Below are 27,464 nucleotides of genomic sequence, written 5' to 3' on the forward strand. Positions count from 1 at the left end.
GCCTTTTTCGAGACGATCCAGCAGGCAGTCAGGAACATGTCGTCCTGGATGAACAACCTGTAAGTGAATAAGCTTTTCCTCCATTTCAGTCGGTGAAACTGGGACGAAATTCGGGGGCCTGCATGCGGCGGGACCAGGTCGATATATCCGGACCTTCCTACTGCCTCCCTCTACTCGACATCACCCCAAGCACGACGACCAATTCCATACCGCTTGTTCCAGTCTCGGCGGGCAGGCACGGTGAGCGAAGGCGGCACTCCCACGCAGGTACGATCCATTTTCTCTTCGAACATGTGTCGTCCCTCTCTGGCCTGGATGTGTTCGAGGCATTGCCCCTTGCTCGGTCCACCTGTGTGGTTCGGATCCGGACATGAGCGTGATCTGCTTAGACTATGGCCCGCTTGACAGTCCGAAGTGGCATCTTCGTCAACTTCACTTCCCATAAACTGGCCCGCCTCCACGCATCGAACAAGTCGAGTTTGTGCGGTCACCAACATGCGATTTCGTGGCCGACCTCGACGATGCATGTCGACACACCAAGATCAATGCTCGCGGGACGCCGGATTCGAATGCTACAGACGACCTCGCAATCGTCGTGCTTGATCGATCTTTCTTGGAATCTGGCGATTACTTTGTTTCCGTGAGCATCGTTTTCATGCTCTAAGTACCGGAATCAAAGCATGGCGCAAGCTTCACAATGACCCCGGGCACCTTCCTTCTGCGAAGTGAAGAACTGCTCAACGGTCGATGGTAAACATGCGCAGAGGCAATGCGACGCGCCAATCAACTGTTTAAATTACTGCATGTCATCAGGCTGCCATAACAGAAGTGAAGATGTGGACTTCGGCGTTGTTTTGTCGCGCCGCTGTGTTCGTCTTTGCTTCACCACAACACACACCTGTTGGAAACATTGTCCGGATCCGCTTGCAATTGCCGTCCAGCCCAAGATGTCGGATCCAGAGCCAGAACCACCGCCGTCGCCATCGACGCCGCCGCCATTGTCCGTGCCAGACGATGCCATCTACCTGTGTTATCGCCCCAAGCACCCGCGACGCCGCGCCCCGGAGCCAGAGTCTCCGCCGAAGCCCTCCATGCTGATCATCGGCGAGCACTCGTTTCGTTTCGATGTTGGACCACGTACACCTACTGACGATGACTCTGCACCTTCTAGTCGCAACTTGGGTCGTCAAGCCAACCCCACTCGCTCGAGCCCAAGTCAGCCACCAAGTCGCGGCAACACTTCGTCGCCATCAGCGAACAGTCCATCATCACTCTACCCACCAAACCTTCAGCAAGGTCAGACGCCTTCGTCAAGTGGCGCAGCACCAGCCAACATGACCACCAATGAGCAAGCACAGCCGGCTGGCAGGAAGCCTCCATTCTTCTTCCGCGACGAGTACGCCGGCTTCATCGTCAAGGGTAACTTCATGACTCTAGCCGCAAACCCGCTGCATGTTGAGTCCGGAGAGTGGCTGGCACATCAGAGTACGTACTTGACATCACAGTCTATCACTGACCGCGAAGCTGACATCCATTTGCAGTCGTCGAACAGAACCGTCTCTTGACCGGCATGGTGAAGATTGTGCAGACGGATGACCGCGCTAGTGGTGTGGGCCTTTGCAACGAGAAGACTTGCCCAACCATGTCCGCCGGCGGGCAAGTACTCCCTCACCCTCGCTCTCACGCACCTCACTGACAGCCGCTGCAGCACCACGTACACCTGGATTGACACCAACCGCAATCCCATCAACCTCCCAGCCGCAACGTACATCAAGCACATTCAGACCTGGGTCGCTGGCAAGATCCAAGACGAGTCTGTCTTCCCTACCACCACTTTCACACAGGCGCCACCAGTTCCGGCCTCACAGCAACTCAGCAACGACCCAAACAACTGGCTCGGCAAGTCCTCTGGCTTTCCTCAGCGCTTCGAGGCCGAGATCAAGAACATGTACAAGCAAATGTTCCGCTGCTACGCTCACCTGTACTGGTCGCACTGGCTCCAATTCTGGGACCTCAACTCCTACCGCGAGCTCAACACCTGCTTCATTCACTTCATCAACGTCGGTCGCGCTTCCAGCCTCCTTACCGACCGCGACACCGAGCCCATGCAGCCACTCATCGACTTGTGGCTTCGCCGTGGCGACCTTCCCCGCCTTGCCCAAGATGGCGAGACCAAGACTGCCGCTGAAGAGGCCGCCAAGGCCCCAGCTCCTGCTGCGCCTGTTGACCAGGCCGCACCAGCTCCACCACCAGCTCCAGCCCCAGCTGCCTAAGCAGTAAGGCAGAAACTTCGATTAGGCAGGACTCAGTTGACAAGTTGCGCTCAACAATACGTCATTGGAAGTAATGACATACGTAGTGAGCTCAATAAGGAAAGAAAGAAAGAATTACGACCCATGTTGCATTGCCTTTCCGTCCAATCGTCCAATTTCAAGCCAACTAGAGTGGGAACTAAGGATTTCTTGCCGTATTGGGTTCCAAGAGAATATCAAATGCTGACCATCGCTCTAGACGTTGCCACTACTGTGAGCCGCTCCATAATAACACAGCGACCATTCGATTAGTTGAAACAAGACCGAAGAAGGCAGCTACATCGCTCGTTCTTAAAAATTGAGTTCGCTTCCGTGCCATCTGAGGAAGACCGACTGATGTTTTCTCATTTGTGCTCACGATGGAGCTATGACCTGTCGACTTTTGCCCTGAGCACTGTTCACTCGGTTGCTGTTCAATCATATTATGCCGAAGACCTGATCCGTCGAACAGTAAAGAGAGACACTGCTGCACTGTCATTTCTGCGTGATTGAGGTCCTTCGACGCTGTTTGAGGCGGGCGTGCAAGCGAGCCTCCAAACGTGGCTAAGGCGGAGCAACTGGAAAAAGGACTCGTTTCTTGCCATCGAGGTCTTCTTCCATGGAGCCCAGTGTCAATGAAACCTTCAATCGAATCGCCGAGACGCTTGGAGCTATGCTCGGATGGTCTCAGTCTTCTTGTCCGCATCCAGTTACTTAATTGCCACCGCATGTTGAGAAGCTCGAGTGATACACCACTGAGACCATTCCAAAGATATGACTACTGGCGCACATTCTAGCCCATTTCATCGCCCAACTTGGATTCATTCTGTAAACCTACACTCTCAAGTATCGTATCACGCAGACTGCCAGAGTCATCATTTTTCTCGTACTGTGTTACCCTCTTTCACTTTCAATCTTTCCTAGAGCAATCACATCAGGCAGTTCTCTTACATCGACCGTCTGTCTCGTGTCCAGATCTATGATCCTCAATACACCCAAATCTAACACACCAGACCGTAGCGCCTTGAAAGGCATGTGCGTTTCGAAACAAGCGCCAGGCGGGAGAGGGCCAATCCTGGCATCGGGGTTGAGATCGAGGACGTCGGGCGGCTTGGCCTTCTCTAGTGCCGGAGCATTGAATAAGGTGGCCAGAAGGTCGGACGTCGTTGACCCATCTAATGTGGCTGCGGCAATTGTAGTATGTCCCGTTGTGGGCCGTGGCTTGGTATTGGTACTACTTCGAGGATGTAACATCATGAGTCCAAATTTCTTCGCACGTGTGGAGCGATTATTGCAGTGCACTGAGATCCTAAATTCGGATGATTCATGGGTTGTGGGCGCTGCGTGGAAATTGAAGACGATGCTTCCTCCATTTGATGTATGCTCTGTGCGATCGGTCGATGCTCCAGAGGTCGTCTCCATCGAGGGTCTGGTAATCGAATGCGCTGAGAGTGATTTCTTGTGATATGATGAGTGGGTAGCGACGCGAGACCAGCGGTAATGAGGCTTTTGCCGTGTATGTGTCAGATCAATGTGTGCTTGCCAGTCGATTTCGAGCGATATTCTTGAGCCTTGATCGAGGAGAGCTTCGGCTCGAACAGATATTGATACAGGGCTTTCGGCCAGGGAGTTGCGTTCTGCATGTGCTTGTGCATGAGGCGTGACCTTATAAAGTAGCACTGTCTCATCTGCTCCCCGTGCTTTGAGCGGTAGTGCGACGTTGGTCAGATCCTTGACGTCCGCATTCGTGACGTTAAGCTCTGCTTTGTGGATTGTTGTTGTGCCCGCGATAATGTGAGAAGTCTCCAGATGCAGGCTGGCAATAATCGCATCGGGTAATGTGGAATATCGAATTCGCGTAAAGACTGCTGGGACTGCTGGAAAGGCCCGTCTAGTTGCGCCTCTGATTGGCTTTACAGTATCTGTGAGGTTTGGAGGTTTTGGCGCCACTTTCGTGATTCTTGATTCGGAGATGTAAACATCTGCCGCTCCTGGCGCCCGACTGAATGCGAGAGATTCAAGAACATTTGCTGGTAGAGGTTCAAAGGGCTTTAACAACTGTTCCTTGGGCCTTTGAGAAGCACTTTGAGGCTGCTCGGCGATCCTTAGGTTGGCAGTGAAGTAAATCGCTGGTCGTTGCAATCGAGCGCGCGGCCGAGACAAGTGCAATTGTTGTTTCCAGATCACGTAAGTGTGCTCTTCTGTCACCACTAAGTCGTCGAAACCATCTGCCGCCAGCGTCCTGGAATTGAGATCATGCTTTCCGGAAGCCGAAGCGGTATTGCCGCCTCCTTGAGGTACCGCATCCGTAGCATGAGCTGCCAAGATCAAGTCGAGATAAGGCAGAATATCACGGACTTCGCTTTCCTTTATTGTGGTCTTGAGGACAATGAGGATACTGGCTTGCTCGTCTTAAAGTCCTGCGTCTAAGTAAGCTGTAGTGAGTTTTATTACTGAGGAGCGACATACCGAAGAACAAATTCCGCCTGGCTGGGATACGGCCTATCTCTGTAGCCTTGCCGTCACGGATGAGCGTTGCAACGTCAACGTCTGAAGATCGTGGTAAGTTGACGTCGACGAACGCGGATTTGGACAAGCTCTCGAAGCGTGCTCTGATGTTCTCGAGAGCTGCCATACCAGCTGCCGCTTTTCGTCGAGTCCAATGCGACAAGGAGTGTTGGCGCTCGCTTGCGTAGGTGGATGTGGATGTGCCGCGGCATATCTGCCTGAGGCCAACACAATAGTGGGGCTTCGAGTCGACGATCAGGCAAGCGCATCGTGCAAACGACATCCCACCATCGACAACAAACACCACAGCGCAGACATGGCGACGGTGCCTCGAAACTTCAGGCTGCTCGAGGAGCTTGAGAAGGGCGAAAAAGGACTTGGAGCAGGTCTGTTTTTGTGGAAACCTCCTACCTTGTACGAAAATCTGACAGTCGATCAGAGGCTTGCTCATATGGTCTCGATGAGGGTGATGATCTTCTGATGACGAACTGGAATGGCACAATCCTAGGTCCTCCTCATGTATGCTCCATCTCTGATGCTACCGTATACAGTCTTGGCTGATCTTATCAAACCAGAGCGTGCACGAGAATCGTATCTACTCGTTGAAGATCGTCTGTGGAGACAAGTACCCAGACGAACCACCGGAAGTCACCTTCATCAGCAAAATCAACTTGCCATGCGTGGATGCACAAACGGGGAAGGTCAGTGCTCACGTCCTGCTCGAGGAGGAAAGTGATGCTAATGAGATCACCCTAGGTCAATCTTAGTGCGATACGTTCTTTGAGCACGTGGAAGCGTGACTTCACCATGGAGACGATCCTGATCGAGATCCGCCGATTTATGGGCACACCAGAGAACAAGAAGATACCACAGCCTCCTGAGGGCACGAACTTCTAAACACTTTGACCCAAGGACAATGCCTGTCCACTCACACAGTTCTTTGCAGCGAATCGATCACACAGCATGACATCAAGTCGAAGACAAGCAAAGGAGAGATTGTTCATCAGGGAATTACATTGTAGCATTTCTGGATGCTCTATGTCTATGGCTGACAGCGGGTCGACTACCCGAAAAGGGTGACCCAAGCGCTTCAAAGCGTGATGTTCAAACGTTCAATCCTCGGACAACCCAAGCATGGGCTCGCACTATTGCGTGCTGTACACCCTAGCCATCTGCTTAGCCTGCTTAGGCTCGATAAATAAGGCCTCAGCCTCCACGACTTTGGTGCCAGTTCCATCTTCTTCGCCTAGAACTTCGATCCAACCCTTCACCCACGCTTTACGGCCTTCGACCTTTGTTGTCTCTGCCTTGAGTACTACATAACTGTTCCCGGGGCACGGGACTCGGTAGTCAATCTTCAGACTCGCAGTGACTCCAACTTTATTCGGCAATGCTGGAAAGCATGCTCTTGCCAATCCCTCATCGAGCAGTGTAGCCAGTAACCCTCCGTGCACGATGCCAGGATGCCCGCACAACCCTGATCCCAGATAAGCGATCTGGGTCAAAGTAGGCAGCTCTGCATCTACATCGCTGAAGTTGAGCGGCGGCACTTCGATCTTGTTCTCCCCAAGTAGTGTCCCGCCTGTCAGGTTGTGAGGGCGCATCGCAGGTGGGATCTTCAAATGAGGTCTTGACTCGCGCATTCCTTCTTGTGCTCGGAGCCTTTGGGCGAGAGGGTGGTTGACAATGTGTTCGTTGATTTCTGCAGCCGTGGGAGTATCTGCTTCGTATAGGTGGAGGGTTTCGGCGTCGGTGGGAGGCTTCATGAAGCCATTGACGGCGTCCAGGCTTGGAGCTGCTGCCATTGCGGCGCCGGCAACGAGGGACAGAATGAGTAGTGTCGAGGTGAACAGAAAACGACCTGCCCGGGATTTCTGCTTCGGAGACTCTGGTGTTGCGTCGGGTGGTGTTGCTGAGGTAAGAGTTGGGCTGGAGGACTGGAAACGGACGCCGTTTATATACGAAGGTGTTCTATATCCTGCCGTGGAGTTGTGAGAATGAGCGCCGGAGCAAAATCTGCGTTCATCCGCGCGTCCGCGTGCTGATATCGTCGCCAAAGATCTCGTCACAATGCTGGTTTCGTAGCAATGCCGAACGACAGCCGAGCGAACCGCTGGGGGCGATGCGAGCAGAGAATGCACCGCGCGGCGTGCGGTGGGAACGGCGCTCATACTCAGTTGGAAGATCGTGGCTCCTCACACAGGTACGGCCGTACGCTGTGGTCCTCAATTGTTGAATAATTCGCGACCAGAGCATGCCCCATTCAACTCGAGAACGGCGTTCGGACATGCTGCGAGCCTCGAAGGATAAAGTTCCGTCGGCGCGACCAAGGCAGACGCCGAGCTGGCGTCAGAGAACACGATAACGATAGAACATCCAGGGTGCAACTTGCATGTGAATGTCGCCACTACGGGCGATGACAACCTGCTTCGTCCATGCCAATGCGTTCAGCAGGCTAGCATTGATCACCTTGTAGTGGTCGACCGGGGCAAGAACCGAATTCTCTCGGCGGACGATGTTACTCCCAGGGCCTCCTGAGGAACCATGGCCCACGAAAATGAGGAAAGCCTGAGCCCGCTCAAGGCACTGCCCAAGTTGCGCACCGCTACTGCCGACCTAATGTTACCGACGCGATCGCGAACAGATCCTCCTGATGAGCGCACGCACCTCCACCGCCGGTTGCATTCTTCCAGCCTTCGCAATAGGGCATTTACTGGAGGAGAGAAGCATGGCTATCGGCATGCTGCAAAAGAGACCGTACAGTCTGCCATGGATCTGAAGCCCCCGATCAGCTTTGACTCCCTCCTCCGTCGTGACAAGAAAGGCGCAGAGTCAGGACGACACGGAAGCAGCAAGCATAGCCATCAGCACCGAGCATCACAACAGCAACGCGACGTGGATGAATGGACTCGTCGGCAAGCCCAGCTGGCCAAAAAGAGGGAGATCAGACCCGAGCACATTGAGAAAGCTAAGAGGGAGAACGAGAAGCGCGAGAAAGTGTTGCGCGATGACCTGGCGCAGGTAGAAGATGTAGCCATGAGCAGTACCCGACAGCTGGACGATACATACTATGCGATACTCGAGAAGGCTTCTTTGCTGCGGAGCACCGTCTCGAGCTTGCAGCAGCTAGCAGAGGAGAGCCGAAGCATGCATGCGAAATTCAAACAGGAATCGGACCAGCTCGAGCAGAACACCAAGACTACTTTCGACAGCTTTGCAGAATTCGAACCTCAGGAGAAAATCATCAATGGCTTGGTAGATCAGCTTCAAGAGTCCAAACAGAGGACGGATCGACTCAATGATCGATTAGAAGCTGCTCGTCATCGGATGGAAGCATACGAGGCGCGTGAGAAGCAGAATCGAAGAACGAGCCGGCAACGTTGGAGTGCTGTATGGATAGTTCTCGCCGGTCTTATTGTCTTGCTCGTTGCCCTCCTGCTGGCAAGGAATCGTGGCACACCCAGCAGTAACCCGATCAGTGCTGTGGTGAAGCCGAAGCCCAAGCTGGAACGGGACCCGATTCTGGACAAAATTTTCGAGGACCTATAACATGAATGATACCCTGTCTGTTGGGTGGACCAACAACTTCTCCAGTGTCTCTCGAGACGAGTTCTCTATATTCGTTCTTGGTTGCTCTCGGCCATCGGAGCTGGACCCGCTCTTCTCGGCGCGCTATGTCGTCACAATGACAACTGAGCGTATCCGCGGTAATGTGCTTTTCGAGGAAGCTGGTGCTACGCGGGAGCTCTTCAATTGCAAACGGTTGCGAAAGCTATCTCTGCAAGCTCCAGACATTCGCGCAACACACACATCGCAGTTCCACTGTCAACAATTACTTTGTACGCAGTCCTGCTCTCCATTAGGCGAAGCTAAACCTTACTAACTTACTGCCCACATCAGCTCCCGAACTCGCCTTCACACAGAATCTAACGAGCAACAATGCGCGCATTCACTCGTCTCCAACCAACACGCAATGCTGTGCAAAGATCTGTTGTATTCCAGCGACCTTTGAGCTCTAGCCCGCAGCTGCGACTGAAGGAGGACAAGCTTCAATCACCGCAAGAGATTGAGAAAGCGAAGCAGCAACAGCAGGACCCAAAGCAGCGCGAGGAGCTTGAATCATCGTCGGAAACAGTTGTGAAGGCTGAGCAGAATAGTAAAAGCCCGGAGGAACTGCAGAAAGAGACAGCACAGCAGGCTCAGAAGGAGCACCCTAAGTCAAAGTAGTGTTCAAGTGCTGGCCAGTCTGAAACTTTGGCCGATATAGACATGGAATCTCAACATCTGTACAATGTGAAGAATTGTTGTCATTAGTCCCAAGGAGTACTCTTGCGACAATTCGTGTCGTGCTCAGTATCTGGTGTGAAGGTTTCTACCGTGCTTCGTTAATGCCAAGATTGGAGGGCCTCCATTCTCCAAAACATGTCTCTGAGGAAGAAGATAAGAACGAAGCACGCTTCAATGCATATAACATACTTCGTTCTCACCCGAACCGCAACAAATCCCATCTCCCATGGTCACCCAATCTTTGATCTGCCATTCGTCAGTCTTAATCGCGTGCCAACAGGGACGAGATCCACATCCAGATCTGATCGGATCTACATCTCAACCATGACATCACCAAGTCGCGTTTATTGAATCGAGGTGAACAGTGCAGCATCTGCGAGTAAGAGTCCGAAAGGCGTGTAGACGCCATGCCTCAACTTCTTCCATTCTCTCGTCTCCCTTGGTTTGTCTCTGTATGTTCGTCTTCGCTCGTGCTAGCACTATAGGAGCAGCACAACATTCCAGCTTTCGAAGCGCACTTTCGACGCGTCTTTGGCAGCGCCATATATCTTTAATCATGCCACCAGCAAAGAGGAAGAGATCAATTGACCCAGCGAAAGCTCTTTCGAGCAGTGAGCAAGCACCACCGCCTCTCAAACGACGAGCTTCGTCCCGAACGGCCACGACTTCTGCGATCACGAATCCCGATCGAAGTGCCGATGTTATCGACGCCCCAGACGCCTTGCGAGCTTCGCCAGACAGCGATGTGAACACAAATATTGTACCTGGTCCTGTCAAAGGTCAGACGAATGGCGAAGGTGGAGACAGTCCGCTGAGCGATGCTCCAGAAGTAGTGAAGGCGCCAGCTCCGGTGGCAAAGAAGAGAGGAAAGCCAAAGAAGGCTGCGACAGAAGTGGTAGACGATGCTGTTGATGGCGATGTCGACCCTTCAAAACTCAAGACATCAGCAAAGAAAGGTCGAGCTAAGAAAGCTGTCGCCGAGGCGCCAACAGCAGATATTGAGACGCCAGCCACGACAACCAAGAAGAAGCCCATCGAGAGCGCTGGTGACCCTGAGGCGGATGGAGATGAAGATGCGGATCCTGAAGAGATCAAGGAGGCATTGTGTCGTCCACCTCCGGTCAACAGCGATTACCTACCATTGCCATGGAAGGGGAGGCTAGGATACTGTTGTCTCAACACGTATCTGAGGATGTGCAATCCACCGATAGTAGGTGCATTCGTTGCTAATTGCCTTTCGAAAGCCTACTGACTGTCTATTTCACCGCATAGTTCAGCTCCCGTACTTGTCGCATACAATCTATACTTGAGCATCGCCACCCCCTGCAGGATCCAACGCAACCTGAGCATGCAACCAAAAATCGACCAGATAAAAGCAAGCCAGCAGATGTTGCCCTCGGACAGAGATACGTCGAAGAGCTAGGACTAGCGAACGTGAAGGACATCATCAAAATGGTTCGCTGGAACGATCGATATAACATCAAGTTTTTCAGACTCTCCTCGGAGATGTTTCCATTCGCATCACACCCGGAATATGGCTACAATCTAGCTCCATTTGCGTCAGAAGCGCTTGCAGAAGCTGGACGAGTCATCGCGCAACTTGGCCACCGCGTGACAACACATCCAGGACAGTTCACACAACTGGGAAGTCCGCGAGCTTCTGTGATCGACAACGCCTTCCGAGACTTGGAATATCACGACGAATTGTTGTCACTGTTGAAGCTACCTGAGCAAATGAACAGAGACGCTGTGATGATCATGCATATGGGAGGTCTTTTCGAAGGAAAGGAGGAAACGCTACAGAGGTTCAGAGAAAACTATGCCAAGCTGAAACAGAGTATTAAGAATCGTCTGGTGCTGGAGAATGACGACGTGATCTGGTCGGTACATGATCTGCTTCCGGTGTGCGAGGAGTTGAACATCCCACTCGTCTTGTGAGTCTACATCATCTCTGACCTGCCGAGGACGATAGTACTAACGGGGAGAATAGGGACTACCATCACCACAATATCATATTCGATTCCAATCAGATCCGTGAAGGCACAAAGGATATCATGGAGCTCTACCCTCGTATAACCGCTACCTGGACCCGCAAGGGTATCAAGCAGAAGATGCATTATTCGGAGCCGACCCCACAGGCCATTACAGGTCGGCAGCGCCGCAAGCATAGCCCGCGTGTAGCCTCTCTCCCACCATGTGCTCCAGACATGGATCTTATGATCGAAGCCAAGGACAAAGAACAGGCAGTGTTTGAGCTGATGCGGATATTCAAGCTGCCAGGATACGATACATTCAATGATATCTTGCCTTACGTTCGCAATGATGACAACAAGCTGGCATTGCAGGCAATGAACAGAAAGAAAAAGAAGGAGGATGAGCCGGAACCCAAGTTGATCCCCGAAGAGGACATTGGCATGGGTGGACCAGAGGGCAGAGTATATTGGCCTCCAACGATGGAAGAATGGTTGCGTCCGAAGAAGAAGGAGGTCAAGAAGAAGGATCCGAGTGAGAAGGCCGAGAAGTTGAAGCAAGAGGCTGCAGCTTTATATGCAGCCCGAGAGGCAGAGAAGAAGGCCGCTAGAGAGGGCAAAACTGTCAAGGAGGAATCGGAAGAATCTGACCCAGAGGCCACGCCGGCAACCAAGAAAGCCAAAGCTGCCATGAAGAAGAAGGCCAAATCAGACGCCGAGAAGGCTGCAATCAAGCAGCAAGAAGCAGAAGCCAAAGCCGCGGACAAAGCAGCGCTCGCTGCTGCCAAGGCTGCAGTGAAGAAGACTTCCAAAGTGAAGGAGGCACAGCCGGTGCCCACGCCTAGCAGTAGTGAGAATGAAGAGGCTCCTGAGCTTGACGATGAAGACGATGAGCCTGTGATGAGGAAGTCGGCAAAGACAGCGACAGCATCGAGACCAACAGTCTCGAGGACAGCGAGCAGACGATCGGCAAAGAGCAAGGTCAACTACAATGAGGATGAAATGGAGGAATGAAGGAAAGCGTGATCCACCTTGCAGGCGGGATACCTGACGAGCGTACGAATTGGAGCACACAATCTATGTATTGAGTATGAATGTGTTGTATACGATATGAGCGGATGACTGTTCAAGCAAAATAGCTTCACAGCTGCCCGCCAAGCACCATGACAGCATCCCCGCTGCAGCATCTCGCATGTGAAAGAGTCGCACGTCTTCGACTCTGACTCTACACAGAACAACACCGCCACAATGATCAACGCGGTGCTGGTCTTCAATAACAACGGGCAACCGCGATTGACGAAGTTCTACACCCAACTTGTACATACAGCTCACGTGTTCCTCGCCTGAAACTCCCCACTGACACGCACGCCTAGGATACAGCAGTCCAGCAACGCCTGATCTCCGAGATCTTCACCCTCGTCTCCGCGCGTCCAAACAGCGCGTGTAACTTCCTCCCTCTACCACCGCTCCTCGCGCCCGCGTCCGCCTCTTCCTCTTCCGCCAACCCCACCGAGCACAATGACGCTCCATCGCTCGTGACCTACCGCCACTACGCGACACTGTACTTCATTCTCATATCCACCAATACCGAATCTCCGCTAGCATTGCTCGATTTGATCCAGGTCTTTGTGGAAGCGCTCGATAGATTGTTCGAGAATGTCTGCGAACTGGATCTGATATTCAACTTCGAGACGCTACATGCTGTGCTGGGAGAGATGATAGTTGGAGGGGTGGTGGTGGAGACGGGGCTGGACAGAGTTGTGGAAGGGGTCAGGAGTCAGGGACGTGTTGCGAAGAGACCGGTCAACGAGAGGTCGGCGGGAGTTACGGCTGGTATGTGGGTTGGGAGATGAGACAGCACGTCACGGGGAACTTCTGCTTGGACCAAAGGATAATTGGGAATCGGACTGGGCGAGGGTAAAACGCACATTTACATGCTCAGTTGGTACGGTTTATGGCGAAGCCGTCGCTGGTTTCAGCACCGAGACGACTGCTACGGTATCTCACGAACAATGGCTCCAGAGTCTTGCCGACACCCTGACGTCGCACTCTGCCACGATCAATGCAGCGTCCGGCGCGCAGCATGGTCAGAACTCGATACAATGGCGAGCTAGTGGCTTTGAGTCGAGGACGAGTCTTTGTCTCATCACAATGGGTCAGGACGTAGCAGGGGATTTCCTTTGTTCGCGCCCCTCGCCACGATGGGTTTCAAGAAGATATTACTTAGAGCTTCGGCGAGCCACTCCTCGGCTCAGAACTTCGACAGATCTACTCAGAGTCATTTCAGTGATTGCAATTCTGGCTGGCCCAGCATTGTATTGCAGACGCTCATAGTAGATCTGCCCGACCAAATACAACCACACTTCAACGACATCCATCATATCCTATTGACATTCAAGATGAAGGCGAACAGAGCAAGTCGCCTTTCCCGTGTCATAAACCCTACCGCCATGACCGTTGAAGCTAGGCGACAAACTGTCAATATCTCGACGCCCTCTCCGAGACATTCCTTCATCACTGTTGCCAGTAAGTCACCGGATCAGCTGACAGCGGACACTTTTGTTGTAACGGAACATGTGGTGCCGGCTTCACTCGTGCCAAGAGCTCGAACTAGACGTGCGCTTATGAGAATCATCCGACGCTTGACGAACAGACCGCCGTACAGGAGACGGCCTCAACAGCGACGCTTCGTACGTGTAAGCGTCGCGAGTTCCGCGTCCACACCTGCACCTCCGGGCTCGGCACGTTCGAGACGAGTTGTGTACTCCGTGCACATTGGCCCAGACCCGAAGATACGAGGCCCAGCACGAGTGAGAAAGAGTGTTCTTGTCGCTCATCCCCCGTGCGTGGAGGTTCATACGGCAGCTCCGTTGGCAAGTGCGATCGCCACTCCTCTGCCCCGACCAGGAATGCTTCCTCGCACCAATTCCGAAAAGACGCCTTTCACTGCAGAATTTCCAGGACAGGTCAACCCTTCTAACATTGCCAAGCGCAGAGGCGGCCGCTTCGTTGTGAGCGCCAATATGCTCGACGGCCTGCAGAGCGAGACAGGGGTTGGACTTGGTAAGACACAGTGGCAACCCTCGACTGATCGAGGTCACTCGATGGCAAACGAACCCGCACCTCGTCTTCCTTACCTTGCTTTTCAGTCGTCGATGCCAGGAACCCATGGTCTGCCGTCGCTATCATCCCTGAGGTCTCCGATACCACAGGCCGATTCTCCTCCACTGACGCCCCTTACAGAAGAGCCAGCTTTGCCGAAGCAGTTCACGCTACCTTATCTCCCCTCTCAGCGACCACTGAGTCCTACTGAGTTCGAGTATAGTCCAGACCACTATGTCAAGGCCTATGATGAGCGTAAGAGAAACGAGCGTGAAAAAGCGCTAGCTGCCTTGGAAGGTAAAGCAACGATCAATGCTGACGATGAAGAAGATGAAACAGATCTGCCGGTATACCTTCGTGGCCTGCGAATTCATTTGCCACGTTCAGCTGATGAACAGCAGGGCCGAGTGGAAACTTCCCCTACACCGCCGCAATTCTGTGAGCCACCGACACCTTCAGCATCAGAGCCAACTTCACCGCCGCTTCGAGAACCCCCACAGGCATTGTCGCGCCACGCTCGCCTTACCCGCGAATTCGACAACTGCGACTTCGACCACAACCATCCCGAAGTCGCAGGTTCCGTGCGGTCTTTCTCAATATACTCCACGGACATCGAGGGTCAACGCATCTCCCAGCTCCCAGCCCAGCCCTATCGACCCTTACCTCCGCCTCCTCCACCATCTGCACACCACAGCATTGCTCGAAAACCGCTTCCAAGACGTACGTGCCATTACACACCTAAGCCTACAGACTCTTACATGCAACCAGATGCCGCACCGACCTTCATTCGTCAGTCTTCACCTCCACGCCCCATGCAAGCTCCCGTAGCCGTCATTGAAGAAGCAGCACGTAACACGCCTCCCACAGGTCAACGTCATCATACACCTTCTCCGCCCATAACCCCGACTTTCACACAGCCGCGTCCTGCGCCCAGACCTGCTCCTCGCGTTATTTCACCAAACACAGCGCACCACCGTCGCGCGACTCTTCAAGCACTAGAAGCAAACACCCCTGCCCCTCGTCCTGTTGTGTCTCCGCCTCGGACCTTCGAGCAGATTACCATGCAGCGTCCTGAGCCTCCGATGAGGCGCCACGCGCTTCATCCTTTGCGTGAAGCGTTTTCGAGATGGCAAGCTGGGAAGAAACAGCTATCTGGAGCGCAGTATAGGAGCTAGGGTGTCGAGGAAGTGAGGATAGTGGATGTTTAAGAGCCGGGGGGCGGGGCGGAGTTGTCGAACACAAGTATGATAGCGTCGACACTCGAAACCCTGAAAGTCAGTATGTATCAACGTATGTATGACGACAAATTTCACGCTGGAAGACATGTAGAGATATGAAATGTTATAAGAAGACATGAGATGAAGTTATGAAGAGCGAGTTGCGAACGATGTCTTGTCTGCGGACGAGCTCATTTGATACCTGACCAAGTCGACGGGCTTTCGTCCACTGTGCCTCGAGTCTCATGTGTAATAATCTCGCGAACCTTACCTCCCTTCCTCTCCCTTACCTTGCATCAAAATACGGAATCTCGCTTACGCATCAGATAAAGTACAACATCAAAAGAACCAATCGATGTCCTTGCCCCGGGAGCATGAAAGTAGAGAGCGGAGTGTTTCCCCAAGTAACGAGCTGAGTGGCGTCAGATGAGACCCAACAAGGCAGACCTAGCAGTGTCTTCAAGTCTTACGCGAAGGGTGAAGGCACAGTAGTCCTTGTCAGTGGTTCCCAATAGGGTAGGATACAGGGTTGAAGGGGGATTACTTACCTGTCGTGATTGCTTGTGATCACTTGCGGACCTCGCCCCTCGAAGGGTGTAGCATCGAGTGATAAGGCTGACGTGAGGTAGGAGCTAAGGTATTGCCCATCCTAAAGACGGTTTCTCCCGATGGCAGAGATCAAAGTGGAAAGTCGAAGTGGTCATCCGCCGAGGAAGAGCTACAAGCATGACCGTGCGCTAGGCTATGCTTCTGCATCTGCTCGATGCCGCCGAAAGTGAAGCTCAAGCACGCGCATCAGCGGATCCCCAGGTGGCATCACTTGGCGGTGCCCGCTTCGTTCGCGGGATCGGAGTGTTTAGATAGGGCCTGGAGTGAGCATTCTTGTCCCAGTCAGATGCAGCGACCTCGGGACGCCTAGTGAAGCCCTCCTGGACAGCAATAGCAGCAAAGTTATCAGGGGTGAGCGCGGTAGAGTGTGCGTTGCTCTGCGCCTGCGCCCACAGCAACGTCTTCGTCAATGCGTCGCTGTCATTGCTGGTCGAGTGGTTGACGATATCGTCCATTACTTGCTTAAGCATTGGCGGACCATGTGTCTGAGGTGCGGGATGGACGTGACCGGAATCGTACAGTGTCTCGAATTGTGGACCGCTGGTCTGGTCGAATGAGCCGCCAGCAGGCGACGCCGTATCCTTCAAGCTCTCACGAGCACTGTCTTGAGCATCGTCGAGTAGCGCCATCAGCTCATGACCCACAGCTTGAAGACTCTCCTCACGACTACACTCTAGATCCGGAATGTGGTGTGTCCGCATGAAGATGTCCACCTCGGACGGAAGCGGGTGCCAATAGTTCTCGAGAAGACATGGTTCGATGAAATTACGCTGTTGCCAATTCACAGTAATGTTTCCCTGCACACGGGGCACGGCGGGAAATCGTCTGTGGAGGAGATCTGTGGCGATCCGTCCGTCGCCCTCGTATTTGGATTCTTCTTTACAAGGCCAATCGGAGAGGCCGCGTGGTGCGTCGTGCTTTATGTGGAACGCATTAAACACAGTCGGCATGCTCAGCACTGCCGAGCGGCCGTCTTCGAAGGTATACCCGGTGCGTCGAGTAGGCTGGATGACAAACGGGCGGCGTGAAATGTGACAGTAGCTTGTCTGACGATTCGGAGGAGGCTTGGGCACCCGCTGGGAGCGCTCTTTTCGCGCTTCGTCGACGGCGGAACGCCAATAGGGGTCGAGTTTGAGGGCCATGTGGATAGCTTGTGGATGAGATCAAATTCAGGATAGTGATACCCGGTTGCCCACACCAAGGTCTGCTGAGTGTCACCCTTCAGGCGTTGCTCTCCACGACCAATGAGCGAACTTTGGATCAGCGACGTGTCGGGGTCGCTTTTGCCGCGAGAATAAGACCGGATTCGAATGATAAAGGCCGGTCATAAATCTTTTCTCGTATTCAGCCACGATGTGCGCGTTGTTTGGAAGTTGCTCAGGAGCAAGTAGTGAATCAGGTCGAGTTGTTCAGGGGTAAAGATGCCTGAACCCAAAGATTGCCTGTTGTTGTTGTTCGGGAACAGTGAATGCCGTAGGCAGGTAGGCTGCAATGGGCGCGACGCGGGCGCAAGAAGTCGCTGTTAGTCTGACTAGACGACGGGCGCCAGCACGGGAGGCGCTGCCCAGGTCAAGGTGGTAATGCGCTGGGTACGGCTGATGGGACTATCGGCGGTGGTGGTCGGCTTTGACTCAGCGGACGATGATATGTTGGCAGAAGAAATGGAAAGGCGAGTGCAAGAGATAGTCACAAGGTCAATCAATGGAGTGAGGTAGTCAAGCAATATTGTGGGTATGTTTGCCGTGCGAGAGTGAAGCCTGCGTGCCACTCTTTCGCTTCCATGCAGTCTTCGACTTGTCCCGCACGCGCCGTGCTTCGGAAAATTATGCTCAGCTTCCGATCATTGGCAGACGACCCGTGCATCGCAGCACGGCGCGAGCGTGACAAGGCACTGCTTTCAGAGCGTCCGAGGGCAAACTGTGAGCATACAACGAGGCGCATACCAGCTTGTCGATCGGACCACCACCTTCACTTGGATGTTGCAGCCACGCCAATTTCCTATCGGGCTGAACAGAGAACGAATCTTCAACAGAACATGCTTGGGAGAGCGCCCCTGTGGTTTGCAGGGCGGACGAGCGGGGTGGAGACAGCGGATAGCGGACAGCGACTGTCACGTTGCAATGGAAGAAGTGTCATGCTACGGCAGGCGCGAACGCTCTCGCGGCTTCGTCGTGGACTGGCACAGGCGCATCTCGAGGACAGAAGACAAAAGCTGGAAGAGAGCTGGAGAAGCATAGCATCGGACGGATAACGACGAGATGATCGGTCGTGAGGAGTGATGTCTGGGTTGGCAGGGTGTGGTTGTTGCAAGAACAAGAGCAGGGTGAGGTCGGGAGATGAGATGAGGCAGCTCGGATCGGCGCCAACGCCAACGCGGAAAGCACGATGCTTCCAGACGCGTCGCTCCTCCATCACCAGACGTGACTTTCGAAGTCGACGCGCTTCACAAGTACTGTAGAAGACGACATGAAGGTGGCAGGTGCGAGGAGCGTCATGGCGTGCACAGCTGAGGATCGTGTTTGGGTTGGTGGCAGTGGCGACGACGACGGTGGATCCATGCAAGAAACAGGGAAGACATCCTTGCATGCCCCCAGCACCACCACATCATAAGCCCGCGCGCTGCCCGCCGCCTTCCTCGAGCCCACTGGACGCACTCCTCCTGCTGGGCGGAGTGCGTCCAGCAAGAACTCCCCCATCGACTGCGACTGGGACAGCGCGCCCGACGCCTCGCCGCCCCCGGCGTGATGAAGCACGCCCGGCGAGGACGCTGACGGGCCAATCCACGGCGGCGAGAGTGCTGGTGGAAGAAGAAGACGACCAGATGCATCAACGCGGCAATCTTTCCACGCTGCATTCTGGTCGCACTGCACTCTCCCGCCGACGGGACTGTCCTCTCACGCTGCTTCAGCGCAGCTCGCAGCCCGTCGCGCGACTGGCTGCGAAGCGCCGGCAGCTTTCGTCGGACGAGGTCCCGTGCCTGGCGACACAAGCGCGTTTCCAATTTTGGACCGCGCGCGACAATGAATGTCCAGCAGCGAAACGCCTATTCACACGGCCATACAAAGACTTTCAATGCGCATGACCGTCATTGACAATGGTACGTCGCCTCGCTGCTTTATTGTGGTCGCCATTGTGCGGCCACCGCCCCTCGACGCCCCATACTATGCCACCACTCCATCATCTTGCATCGCTTTCCTATTCCATACCATTTCCTGCATAGCGCGACACCTGCATTCACTGCTTCAACACTCTCTTCACTACGCCTGGCGCGTATCTACTGCGTTCCTTCAGCATCGATCGAAGACACCACGAACCATCACACATACTGAACCTGCTTTCCAGGCCAACCCGACTTTCGCTGTGGGCGCCAGCCATGGCACCCTCAGAGAACCAACAGCAACTACCACATCCTGCGCCTCCATCTCTTTCCGCTGGCGACCATGAGTCGCGCGACTACTACGCTGCGCAGGATGCATCACGACCTCCCTCACAAAACGAACCTTACCCGACACCTTACCTCGGTCTTCGAGCTAGACTCTCGCAGACATGGATCAATCGCTGGACCGTTCTCCTCCTACTCGTACTAATCCGAACCATATTCGCCATCGCAAGCGTGGACGACAATCTGGGCATTGCCCGCAAGCAAGCTCTGAGCGCCTGCACTTCCGTCGAAGATGTAGGCTCCGCAATGGCGAGCATGCCGCATTACATGAGCTCAGGCTTGAACGAACTTACCGCTGAGGGCATCGAAAAAGCCATCAACGGACTGATGCAAATGCTCGTTCTCAGCCTCACCGGAGTCGAGGAAATCGTCGTCTTTGTCATCAACATGCTGACACAAACCTACGTCTGTCTTATTACTCTTGCTATCAGCGGCGGTCTACATGTCGCTGTCTCAGTAGCCGAAGACGTCGGTGATTTCCTCAACTCGACCGCCAAAGACGTGGGAAAGGGGCTCGGTGATGTCGCCGAAGATTTCCAGAAAGCCATGAACGGTTTCATGGACGGAATCAACGACATAGGCAATTTCTTTACCGGAGATGACGACAAGCCCCCGACTGTCAATTTTCAAGACGCCATCCAGAAACTGGACAATCTGCAGCTACCCAGCGGCTACGATCAAGGCCTCCAAAACCTGAACAAGTCTATCCCGACGTTTGCGCAAGTCAACAACCTCACGCAAACGGCCATCAGGTTTCCCTTTGAAGAGGTCAAGAAGCTGCTGAACGACAGCTTGCCGAAACACACGATGAATCGGTCAATGTTCCCAGTGCCCGCCAAGGAGCGGCTCACATTCTGCTCCGACAACAACGGCGTGAATGACTTCTTCGATGACCTCGTCAGAATTGAGCGCCTAGCAAAGAAGACATTCTACGCTGTGCTCATAACACTGGCAATACTGGCTATAGCGCCCATGGCTTGGCGCGAAATTCGTCGTTGGCGCATGACGCAAGAGAGAGCCAAAATCGTCAAAGATGAAGCACATGACTCTATGGACGCCGTCTATCTTGTTTCACGACCGTACACTTCCGGTTTTGGTCTCTGGATCTCAAAGAAATTCTCTACCCGTCGCCGCGCCTTGGTGCGATGGTCGGTCGCGTACGCAACCACCGTGCCCGCTCTGTTCGTTCTATCGCTGGCGATCGCTGGCTTGTTATCTTGTTTATGTCAATACATTCTCCTGCAAGCACTCAAGCAGGAGATACCGAAGCTGGAAAACCAGATTGTCGGCTTCACAGACAAGGTCATCTTTCAGCTCAACAATGCTAGCGAGCAATGGGCTGTTGGCACAAATGCCATCATCAACGATACGAACACCGACATCAACAACGACGTCCTTGGTTGGGTCAACACAACCACTGGTGCCATCAATAACACTTTAAATGTGTTCGTCGACGAGATGACGGGTGCGCTCAATACAACTTTCGGAGGCACCATCTTGTACGATCCAATCTTGGAAGTGCTCAACTGCCTGATACTGTTGAAGATTCAGGGCATCCAAAAGGGCCTCACGTGGGTCAGTGAGCACGCAAAGATCGATATCCCACAAATGCGGAACGACACATTTTCACTTGGCACTGTGGCTAAAATTGGTGATGCTGAGTCCAATATTCTGGCAACTGGACCCGACGGAGCTGCAGCTGATGCGATTAGCGATGCTGTCAGATTCGTCATTCGGTCTCTTGAATCCGCAATACGACAAGAGGCCATCATATCCACTTGCGTCTTGCTCATCTGGGTCATCATTGCATTGATGGGCCTAGGCAGGGCAGTTTTCCTCATGTGTGGAAAAGATACCGGTCCAGGCATCACGACCACCCCGAAACTTCGACGCTCCTCATCGTCCGCCAGGACAGAAAAGTTCGAACTCAAAGAGTTTCCAGAATATGAGCGAACTGCCGAGGTCACCCAACCAGGCAATCACCGTGGCAACCTGTACAATGGCCAGTCCTACACCTTGACTCCAGCCCCAATGCCGGTGCTCAATAGGAACAGCGTAACCCCTGTTCCTGCCGGCTCGCCACCACTCTTGCGATCCAATCCATTCTTTAGTTCGAGCAGTTTCGAACCTCCTCAGCGCAATCCATTCGCAGATCCTGGACGTTGACCCGCTGTCATGAGTGAGTGTCAACCACACACCTGACCTTTTCTTTCTCCCGCCGTCGACCGGGAGAGTTCTGCGTCATCCGTGTGGCATACGATCCCAGCTCTGCGACTGCGACTTGAGACTTTAAATATGCTCAGACTCGAGAGGTGCTTCCGGTCTCTGTTTGTCCTGCTGCACGTTTTCCTCAAAACTGTGCGCGGACAACAGGCGCATCATGCAATCTACCTTCCGAGGCAGATTGGAATTTGCGCAAATTGCGCTTCTTTTGTGAGCGTTCTTGAGTTGTGCTCTGCACCTGTTTTATTTTATTTCTTGCTTAACAAGAAAAGCAGCGGTGCTGAAACCCCTTTACTTCTTTCCTCACCAGATATACCGGGAGATGCAAGATACCCTGCTTAAAGGAGACATCACTCTCACTTTCACTGGACGAACTTCGACATCTTTCCGATGAAATCTGGAAGCTTGCGAGAGAATCACCACCAAAGGCGTTGCATTTCACTTTGGTTAGTCGCCCTCGTCGCGCCATTCCATCCCGCTCCTCTGTTGTTCGACCTGCTACATTGCAAAGATACCTTGGGAAGCTGTGTTTTTCGGCGAAACGAAATCAGAAAAAAAAAGAAAAAAATTCCTCCAGAAATTCCGTTCAATCGACCCTGCTGGTACTGGCACTTTTCCAATCGACCTTCTCCTCTCCATCTTACTTGCCTCATCCTGTCGTGGCTTGCCCCGGGAGAGCGCAGCACAGAATGGCAGAAAGCTACAGCTCATTCGGCAAAAGCAGACGCAGCAACGAGGTCCATCCGAACGCCGAACCAACTGAGAAATCTTTTATTCAATCGTCCCGAAACACCCCCCAAGAAGCACTTTCGACAATGGGAGTTTTTCAGCGTCACAATCATGAGCCGGACATGTGTTGTCATTGCTACAAGGTGCATGACATGAGTAGCTTTTCCGATCTTCGTGAGAGGGAGCTGCTTGCGTATGGTCGCTCTTTCGCCGACTGTTGTTGCCGAACCTTCCTTGCTGCCATTTGCGCAGGATTGTCGTTCGAGCCGACATGTCTTGAGCTGACTGATAACGAGCGTGTGTTCCGATCCCCACCCCCTCTTTGGCTTCTCGTCTACGAGAAACTTATACCTTTTTTGGATCGTTGAACACTAGAAAGAGATGCGTATGCTGTGCGGTTATTTTCTTCTATTCGTAGAAGAAGCGATCTGGTTATCCTTTTCCCTGTAGACAATCAGAGACTCCTCTTCGGAGGTTTCTTTCTTGTCTGGATCTGGGTTGGTTCACTACCAAAAGCGTCCTCCATCTTTTGTTGGAGTCGACGCTGGGAATCTGTTGCTCGTCTGCGAAAAATGAAGGCTAGTCCCAGAAGTCGTTCTCTATGGCTCGATGGGACTTTCGAGGAGACAGAATGCTGTACGTAGCTGGCAATATTGAACTCATCACTCCTCGATATCTTGCTGTTTTCATTTCATGTCGTTGCTCTCGTTTAAATCACAATATGAGCTAAGTAAGAGACACTGGCGAGAGTGCCGAGTAGTCCTGTCGCTTAACTCTACCCAGCCCTGCCGATTTCACCCATGTCACACATCCCAAGCGCCGTCTCGCTAACCGTGCCGCCATAATCTGTAGAAATTGTACTATGCCTAGCTTCCAGTCTCCGTTTCCTGTAACACAAAAATTAGTGGATCTGTACATATTTTGAATCTTTCAGAAAACACTTACAACACCAGGTTGACGACCCTCCAGACCACCAGTGATTTTCCCCTTCAACTTCCTCATCCCAATAATACCTTCATTCTTGGCGAATCTCAAATTACGGGCTGGTCTCCATTGCATCCTCCCACGATGCTTACGTTCTTCTGTCTTCTTGTTCTGTTTGTTCAAATCTTTCTGTGACTGTGCAGTATCTGTGGTGCCTGCGGTCCAACCAGATTCCATGGTTCCGATCGATTGTCTTCCAGAAGGACTCGAAGGGCTTCCATGTGTAGCATCTACAATGCCGAGATCGGAGTCGCTGTCTTCCTCCTCCTCGTCTGCAGTGACGATGCCATCATTGTCGGGATCTTCTCCCTCGCGCAAAGGTGGATCGACGCCAGGTTCGCGTCGCTTCTTGCCATTCTTATCCATGTAATTAGCAGGATCGTCGCCGAAAGCGCCACTCCAGTCTGTGCCAGTCTTGGTAAGCCATCGCGTCTTCTCGTCCTCGGATGCCTCTTTCAAGATATCGCGGCCTTTGGTCAAAGATTCGTCGTGCATCGTCTGGACACGCTCAGGCAATTCCTTCTCGACCTTTTGCGTTCGCACACCTTCCGCAAGACAAGCTTCCCAAGATTCGAAGGTCTCGCGCGAGTTGTTGTCGGAGACGAAAGCCTCGTGAGACTCGTCCATTCCTGCTTTGAACATACCCGCGAATTGCAGGCGCCCAACCTCTTTAAGGTCCTCCAAGCCGGGCATGTTGCCGCTGGCGATCATCTCGTCGGTGAAGTAGTTTTGTGTCAGGCGTGACGACGCAGCAGTCTGATAGATGGGGATGTCTATCTCCTTCTCTTGATTGTCCGCAAGCTCATGCAACCAAAGTACGGCATATGCATCTGCCTTTCGCTTGTTGGCGATGTGAAACTCAAACACAACCGGCGATCTGTAGCGGTGCTTCACTGGAAGTCGAATCAATTCGTTGTGGTTGTGCTTTTGTGCTTCTGCCATATCCCAGTAGAATCCAGACATACCACCCTCGTTGACAGCATGGCAGGAAGAACGACCGATCTTACCAATGGACCCTCCGGTGCGCATTTTCAGTCGAGCGTGATGCGTGTAATCCTTGGCGGCGATTCTGGCTGAAGTGAAGAGGAAAGTACCAACATCCCATCCAAGTTGCGGCGGCGGGAGGCGAGTCTCAACAGAGCGGAACAGCAACGAGATGCGAATGCGGCCGAAACCAATACCTCCATCAAGTGGGTACCATCTTGTGACCTGGCTGCTTGTCTCCAAGATGTCGGAAAGCTTCAGTGGCACCACGCCGAGGATAGGATCGTGCTGGCGGTTGCGTTGGTCCCGCACAGTGACAGTGATAATGGCACTTCGCCAGTCTCTGATAAACCTTTCCGTGCCAGCATTGAATATAGGCTTGCTGCTGACAGCCTTGGCTCGCGTGCGGTAGATGAGTTCATCATTGAAAAGGATCGTGCAGTAAGATGTTGGCAGGTCTGATCCTTCCTCCTCGGTTGATTCGCCGTAAGACTTTGCAGGCTCATACTCGCGTCCGTTGCGGCTTCCGCGCGTGCCCTTGACATTCTCAAGCTCGAGATTGACGATCTGATGAACGATGACAGAGCACACACCACTTGGCCACAGTGGATCCGGAGGTGTGTGAGCGACAGCATCATCCGTTGCGGTATTGGTAACTCCCTTTTCGTCCTGAAGCTCCGGATTGTCACGCAGAGTCTCTGGCAATGCTTTGTTCTTACCATCAGTGCGCAGATCAGGACGGAACTGAGGTTTACCAAAGTAGCCAACCTCCCAGTGTAGCTCTCCTGGCATAGACGAGCCTTCGTCCATACCTGCGAGTTGCGACACTTGTGGGTACATCTTTCCAGGATGCTGGATCATCTTTTGCATGCTCAATTCGACCTTGCCAACAATATCATCAGCAGAATGTCGGTCACTGTCCCAAAGCTCGACGCTAAGGTTCTCATCAGCCTTGATGAGTTCAGGCGTGACCAGGAGAGCAGTAGTCTCTTCCCAGACCGGGTTCAAATCGTCGGTAATGACTCTCGTGCAGTACATTGGCTTTCCGTACTTGGAGAATGAAAGGGTAATGTACGGATCGCTGCCACCCCATTTGGAGCCTCGCTTGTCTTGCTTGCTCAATCCAACGGCCTTGTGAATGCGGATCCACAGGACGCCCAGTGCCTGAACATCCTTGGTAATGTCGTCGCCCTGTAGCATAGCACGCATGTCCAAAGACATAGACTTGGGCGCGACGTACATGCTTGCTGCGGCCCCGATAGCATAATTGACGAAGTTTGAGATCAGTGGCAAGTTGAGGATGTTCACGCCTTTCTGAACCATCGGTATGCAGCCTGCGGACACATGAGGCACGCCCATCAAGGTGAAGGTCAGCGTCTTAAGAAATGGTGGTTCAGGTGTCATGGCCAATCGTAAGCGGACTGTGCCTACAAGTTCTTGAAGTTCGACGAAAATGGGTAAAGGAACACCAAAGAGCCCTTTGATGCCAAGGTAGAACACCAGTTGCATGTGCATGTTCCGTGCTCGGTCGCTCGCTCTTTTGCCGGATGGCAGGGCGTGGTATGCGAAGCTGATTTCGAGGTTGTAGTAGTCACCACCCTCTTCATCAGCGGCTGCCTCCTGTGGGTCCTTATTTTTCTTGTTCTCCTCATGGATTGCCTTTTTCATGTCTTTCATATGATCGTCCGGCAACGCTCGCAAGCTGAGGATCCGGATGGGGTTGCTGCCTTGGTCGATCTCTGCGACTCTGACGTTCTCGATAACACCCGGCACTGAAGCTTGCATGACATCCTCCAGTGTGTCGGCAACGGCCTGGAACATATCGGGATTCACAAGACCCCAGACAATTCCAAGTAGAGTGTTCATCCACTCCACACTTTCAGGCAAAAGATTGGCAGTTGCGGTCTCGCCGCGAGTCTTTTCCGAATCCCACTCGACTTCTCTACCCGATCGAATGAGCTCCTTGATCCACAGCCAAATGCCGCTCGACACGCAGGCCCCCAGAGGGATAAGGCCGATGTATCTGCCTCCAAAAACACGACCGATAAGAACGATTCCGAAGAAGACACCCACGATCAACCACAAACCACGCTCTTCCAATTTCTTGAACATAGCCTCGTAGCTAACGCTCGGTGTGGGATGGAACAGAATGTTCGTCTTCTCGCCATGAATCGGCACATCGCTCGTGGAGCCCTCGGCGATAGGGTCGGGTGGTGCAGTAATGTCTTGCATCTCTTTGTACTCTGCGCCGGTCTGCGAAGGGTCGGTCTTCACTGGTGTATCCTTGCCCAGGTTCGCGTTAGGAACCGATAGGTGGGGGTTCACGGCGCGGTCTCTGAAAGCATCATTCACGTCCTCAATGACGACCTGCTTGCCAGTCGTTGGATCTGTGACTGTCTTGCCCTTCGATGGGTCCTTCTTCTCATTCTTGTGAGGCCTGACTTCTGCTGCACCGCCAGGAGTTTTCCTTTGATCGATCTGCTTGTCCCGCTCCTTCTTGTCCTTGTCCAAGCTCTCCACGAACTGCTTAATGTTCGGAACCTTGTTCTGGCCAGAATAGTGCCCGCCAGGCGCATGCTGCTGAAGAGGTGGCTGCTGGTCCGCCATGGTGTCTTCGAGCACACAATCTTGTGCTTGCCACCACCTGCCTGCCTGCCCGCCTGCGGTTAGTAGTCAGAGTCGAGAGGAGCTGTCAAGGAAAAGGGCAGGAGGGTGGGTGAAGAAAGAGCTAGGGGCATAAGTAAGGCAGCAGTGGAGAAGAGTGAGCTCAATGGCAGCGTAATGGCTTGCCCGTTGCTCCAATCAAGGAACAAAGAGTGCGATTGTGCGTGGTCCTGCGAGCCATGATATACAAACGTCATCCCGCAGCAAGTTGCGCGGAACTCTGCACATCTGGTTCGCGTAAAAATGCTTGTGGTACGTCGCACAGGATCACCTGCGATTTCGCTGCAGATCGCGAATATCGAGCTGCTGTGTGGCTGTGCGCTCCTCACGCTCGCGTTGAATACCAGGACGCATGTCGAGAGTGAGGACGAAGTCGCGTCGCAAGCTTTACATTCGTGACGCACTCTTGGCGAAACGCGTCCAGGATTCAAATCTGTCCGCCAAGCTGGAGTAT

General features: G+C 53.2%; 12 protein-coding genes across 12 annotated transcripts; 8 read left to right on the plus strand and 4 right to left on the minus strand.

The window, feature by feature from the left end:
• Window positions 1-36: 36 nt before the first annotated feature.
• Window positions 37-2,273, plus strand: CKM354_000386300 (uncharacterized protein; the record flags this gene model as incomplete). Its single annotated transcript, XM_044799081.1, has 4 exons — window positions 37-59; window positions 1,172-1,485; window positions 1,542-1,656; window positions 1,709-2,273. 4 exons carry the CDS (start codon window positions 37-39, stop codon window positions 2,271-2,273), a joined length of 1,017 nt encoding a protein of 338 aa, XP_044655016.1.
• Window positions 2,274-3,185: 912 nt separating this feature from the next.
• Window positions 3,186-4,926, minus strand: CKM354_000386400 (uncharacterized protein; the record flags this gene model as incomplete). The annotated part of the gene is made up of 2 exons (XM_044799082.1): window positions 3,186-4,702; window positions 4,761-4,926. The coding sequence occupies 2 exons, from the start codon at window positions 4,924-4,926 to the stop codon at window positions 3,186-3,188; spliced, it is 1,683 nt and encodes a 560-aa protein (XP_044655017.1).
• A 189-nt stretch (window positions 4,927-5,115) lies between these two features.
• Window positions 5,116-5,696, plus strand: CKM354_000386500 (E2 ubiquitin-conjugating protein MMS2; the record flags this gene model as incomplete). The annotated part of the gene is made up of 4 exons (XM_044799083.1): window positions 5,116-5,185; window positions 5,239-5,318; window positions 5,375-5,500; window positions 5,556-5,696. The coding sequence occupies 4 exons, from the start codon at window positions 5,116-5,118 to the stop codon at window positions 5,694-5,696; spliced, it is 417 nt and encodes a 138-aa protein (XP_044655018.1).
• A 248-nt stretch (window positions 5,697-5,944) lies between these two features.
• Window positions 5,945-6,604, minus strand: CKM354_000386600 (uncharacterized protein; the record flags this gene model as incomplete). The annotated part of the gene is made up of 1 exon (XM_044799084.1): window positions 5,945-6,604. The coding sequence occupies one exon, from the start codon at window positions 6,602-6,604 to the stop codon at window positions 5,945-5,947; it is 660 nt and encodes a 219-aa protein (XP_044655019.1).
• Window positions 6,605-7,343: 739 nt separating this feature from the next.
• On the plus strand, window positions 7,344-8,348 carry CKM354_000386700 (uncharacterized protein; the record flags this gene model as incomplete). The annotated part of the gene is made up of 1 exon (XM_044799085.1): window positions 7,344-8,348. The coding sequence occupies one exon, from the start codon at window positions 7,344-7,346 to the stop codon at window positions 8,346-8,348; it is 1,005 nt and encodes a 334-aa protein (XP_044655020.1).
• Window positions 8,349-8,738: 390 nt separating this feature from the next.
• Window positions 8,739-9,026, plus strand: CKM354_000386800 (uncharacterized protein; the record flags this gene model as incomplete). Its single annotated transcript, XM_044799086.1, has 1 exon — window positions 8,739-9,026. One exon carries the CDS (start codon window positions 8,739-8,741, stop codon window positions 9,024-9,026), a length of 288 nt encoding a protein of 95 aa, XP_044655021.1.
• A 616-nt stretch (window positions 9,027-9,642) lies between these two features.
• On the plus strand, window positions 9,643-12,070 carry CKM354_000386900 (uncharacterized protein; the record flags this gene model as incomplete). The annotated part of the gene is made up of 3 exons (XM_044799087.1): window positions 9,643-10,296; window positions 10,359-11,020; window positions 11,077-12,070. 3 exons carry the CDS (start codon window positions 9,643-9,645, stop codon window positions 12,068-12,070), a joined length of 2,310 nt encoding a protein of 769 aa, XP_044655022.1.
• Window positions 12,071-12,304: 234 nt separating this feature from the next.
• CKM354_000387000 (uncharacterized protein) lies at window positions 12,305-12,909 on the plus strand (the record flags this gene model as incomplete). Its single annotated transcript, XM_044799088.1, has 2 exons — window positions 12,305-12,373; window positions 12,430-12,909. The coding sequence occupies 2 exons, from the start codon at window positions 12,305-12,307 to the stop codon at window positions 12,907-12,909; spliced, it is 549 nt and encodes a 182-aa protein (XP_044655023.1).
• A 1,056-nt stretch (window positions 12,910-13,965) lies between these two features.
• On the plus strand, window positions 13,966-15,333 carry CKM354_000387100 (uncharacterized protein; the record flags this gene model as incomplete). The annotated part of the gene is made up of 1 exon (XM_044799089.1): window positions 13,966-15,333. One exon carries the CDS (start codon window positions 13,966-13,968, stop codon window positions 15,331-15,333), a length of 1,368 nt encoding a protein of 455 aa, XP_044655024.1.
• An 824-nt stretch (window positions 15,334-16,157) lies between these two features.
• On the minus strand, window positions 16,158-17,126 carry CKM354_000387200 (uncharacterized protein; the record flags this gene model as incomplete). The annotated part of the gene is made up of 1 exon (XM_044799090.1): window positions 16,158-17,126. The coding sequence occupies one exon, from the start codon at window positions 17,124-17,126 to the stop codon at window positions 16,158-16,160; it is 969 nt and encodes a 322-aa protein (XP_044655025.1).
• A 2,231-nt stretch (window positions 17,127-19,357) lies between these two features.
• On the plus strand, window positions 19,358-21,592 carry CKM354_000387300 (pheromone-regulated protein PRM1; the record flags this gene model as incomplete). Its single annotated transcript, XM_044799091.1, has 1 exon — window positions 19,358-21,592. The coding sequence occupies one exon, from the start codon at window positions 19,358-19,360 to the stop codon at window positions 21,590-21,592; it is 2,235 nt and encodes a 744-aa protein (XP_044655026.1).
• Window positions 21,593-23,244: 1,652 nt separating this feature from the next.
• CKM354_000387400 (uncharacterized protein) lies at window positions 23,245-26,953 on the minus strand (the record flags this gene model as incomplete). Its single annotated transcript, XM_044799092.1, has 2 exons — window positions 23,245-23,265; window positions 23,324-26,953. The coding sequence occupies 2 exons, from the start codon at window positions 26,951-26,953 to the stop codon at window positions 23,245-23,247; spliced, it is 3,651 nt and encodes a 1,216-aa protein (XP_044655027.1).
• Window positions 26,954-27,464: the final 511 nt, after the last annotated feature.

The sequence above is a fragment of the Cercospora kikuchii genome (assembly GCF_019650295.1).
Source record: "Cercospora kikuchii DNA, contig_00002, whole genome shotgun sequence".
NCBI lineage: Eukaryota > Fungi > Ascomycota > Dothideomycetes > Mycosphaerellales > Mycosphaerellaceae > Cercospora > Cercospora kikuchii.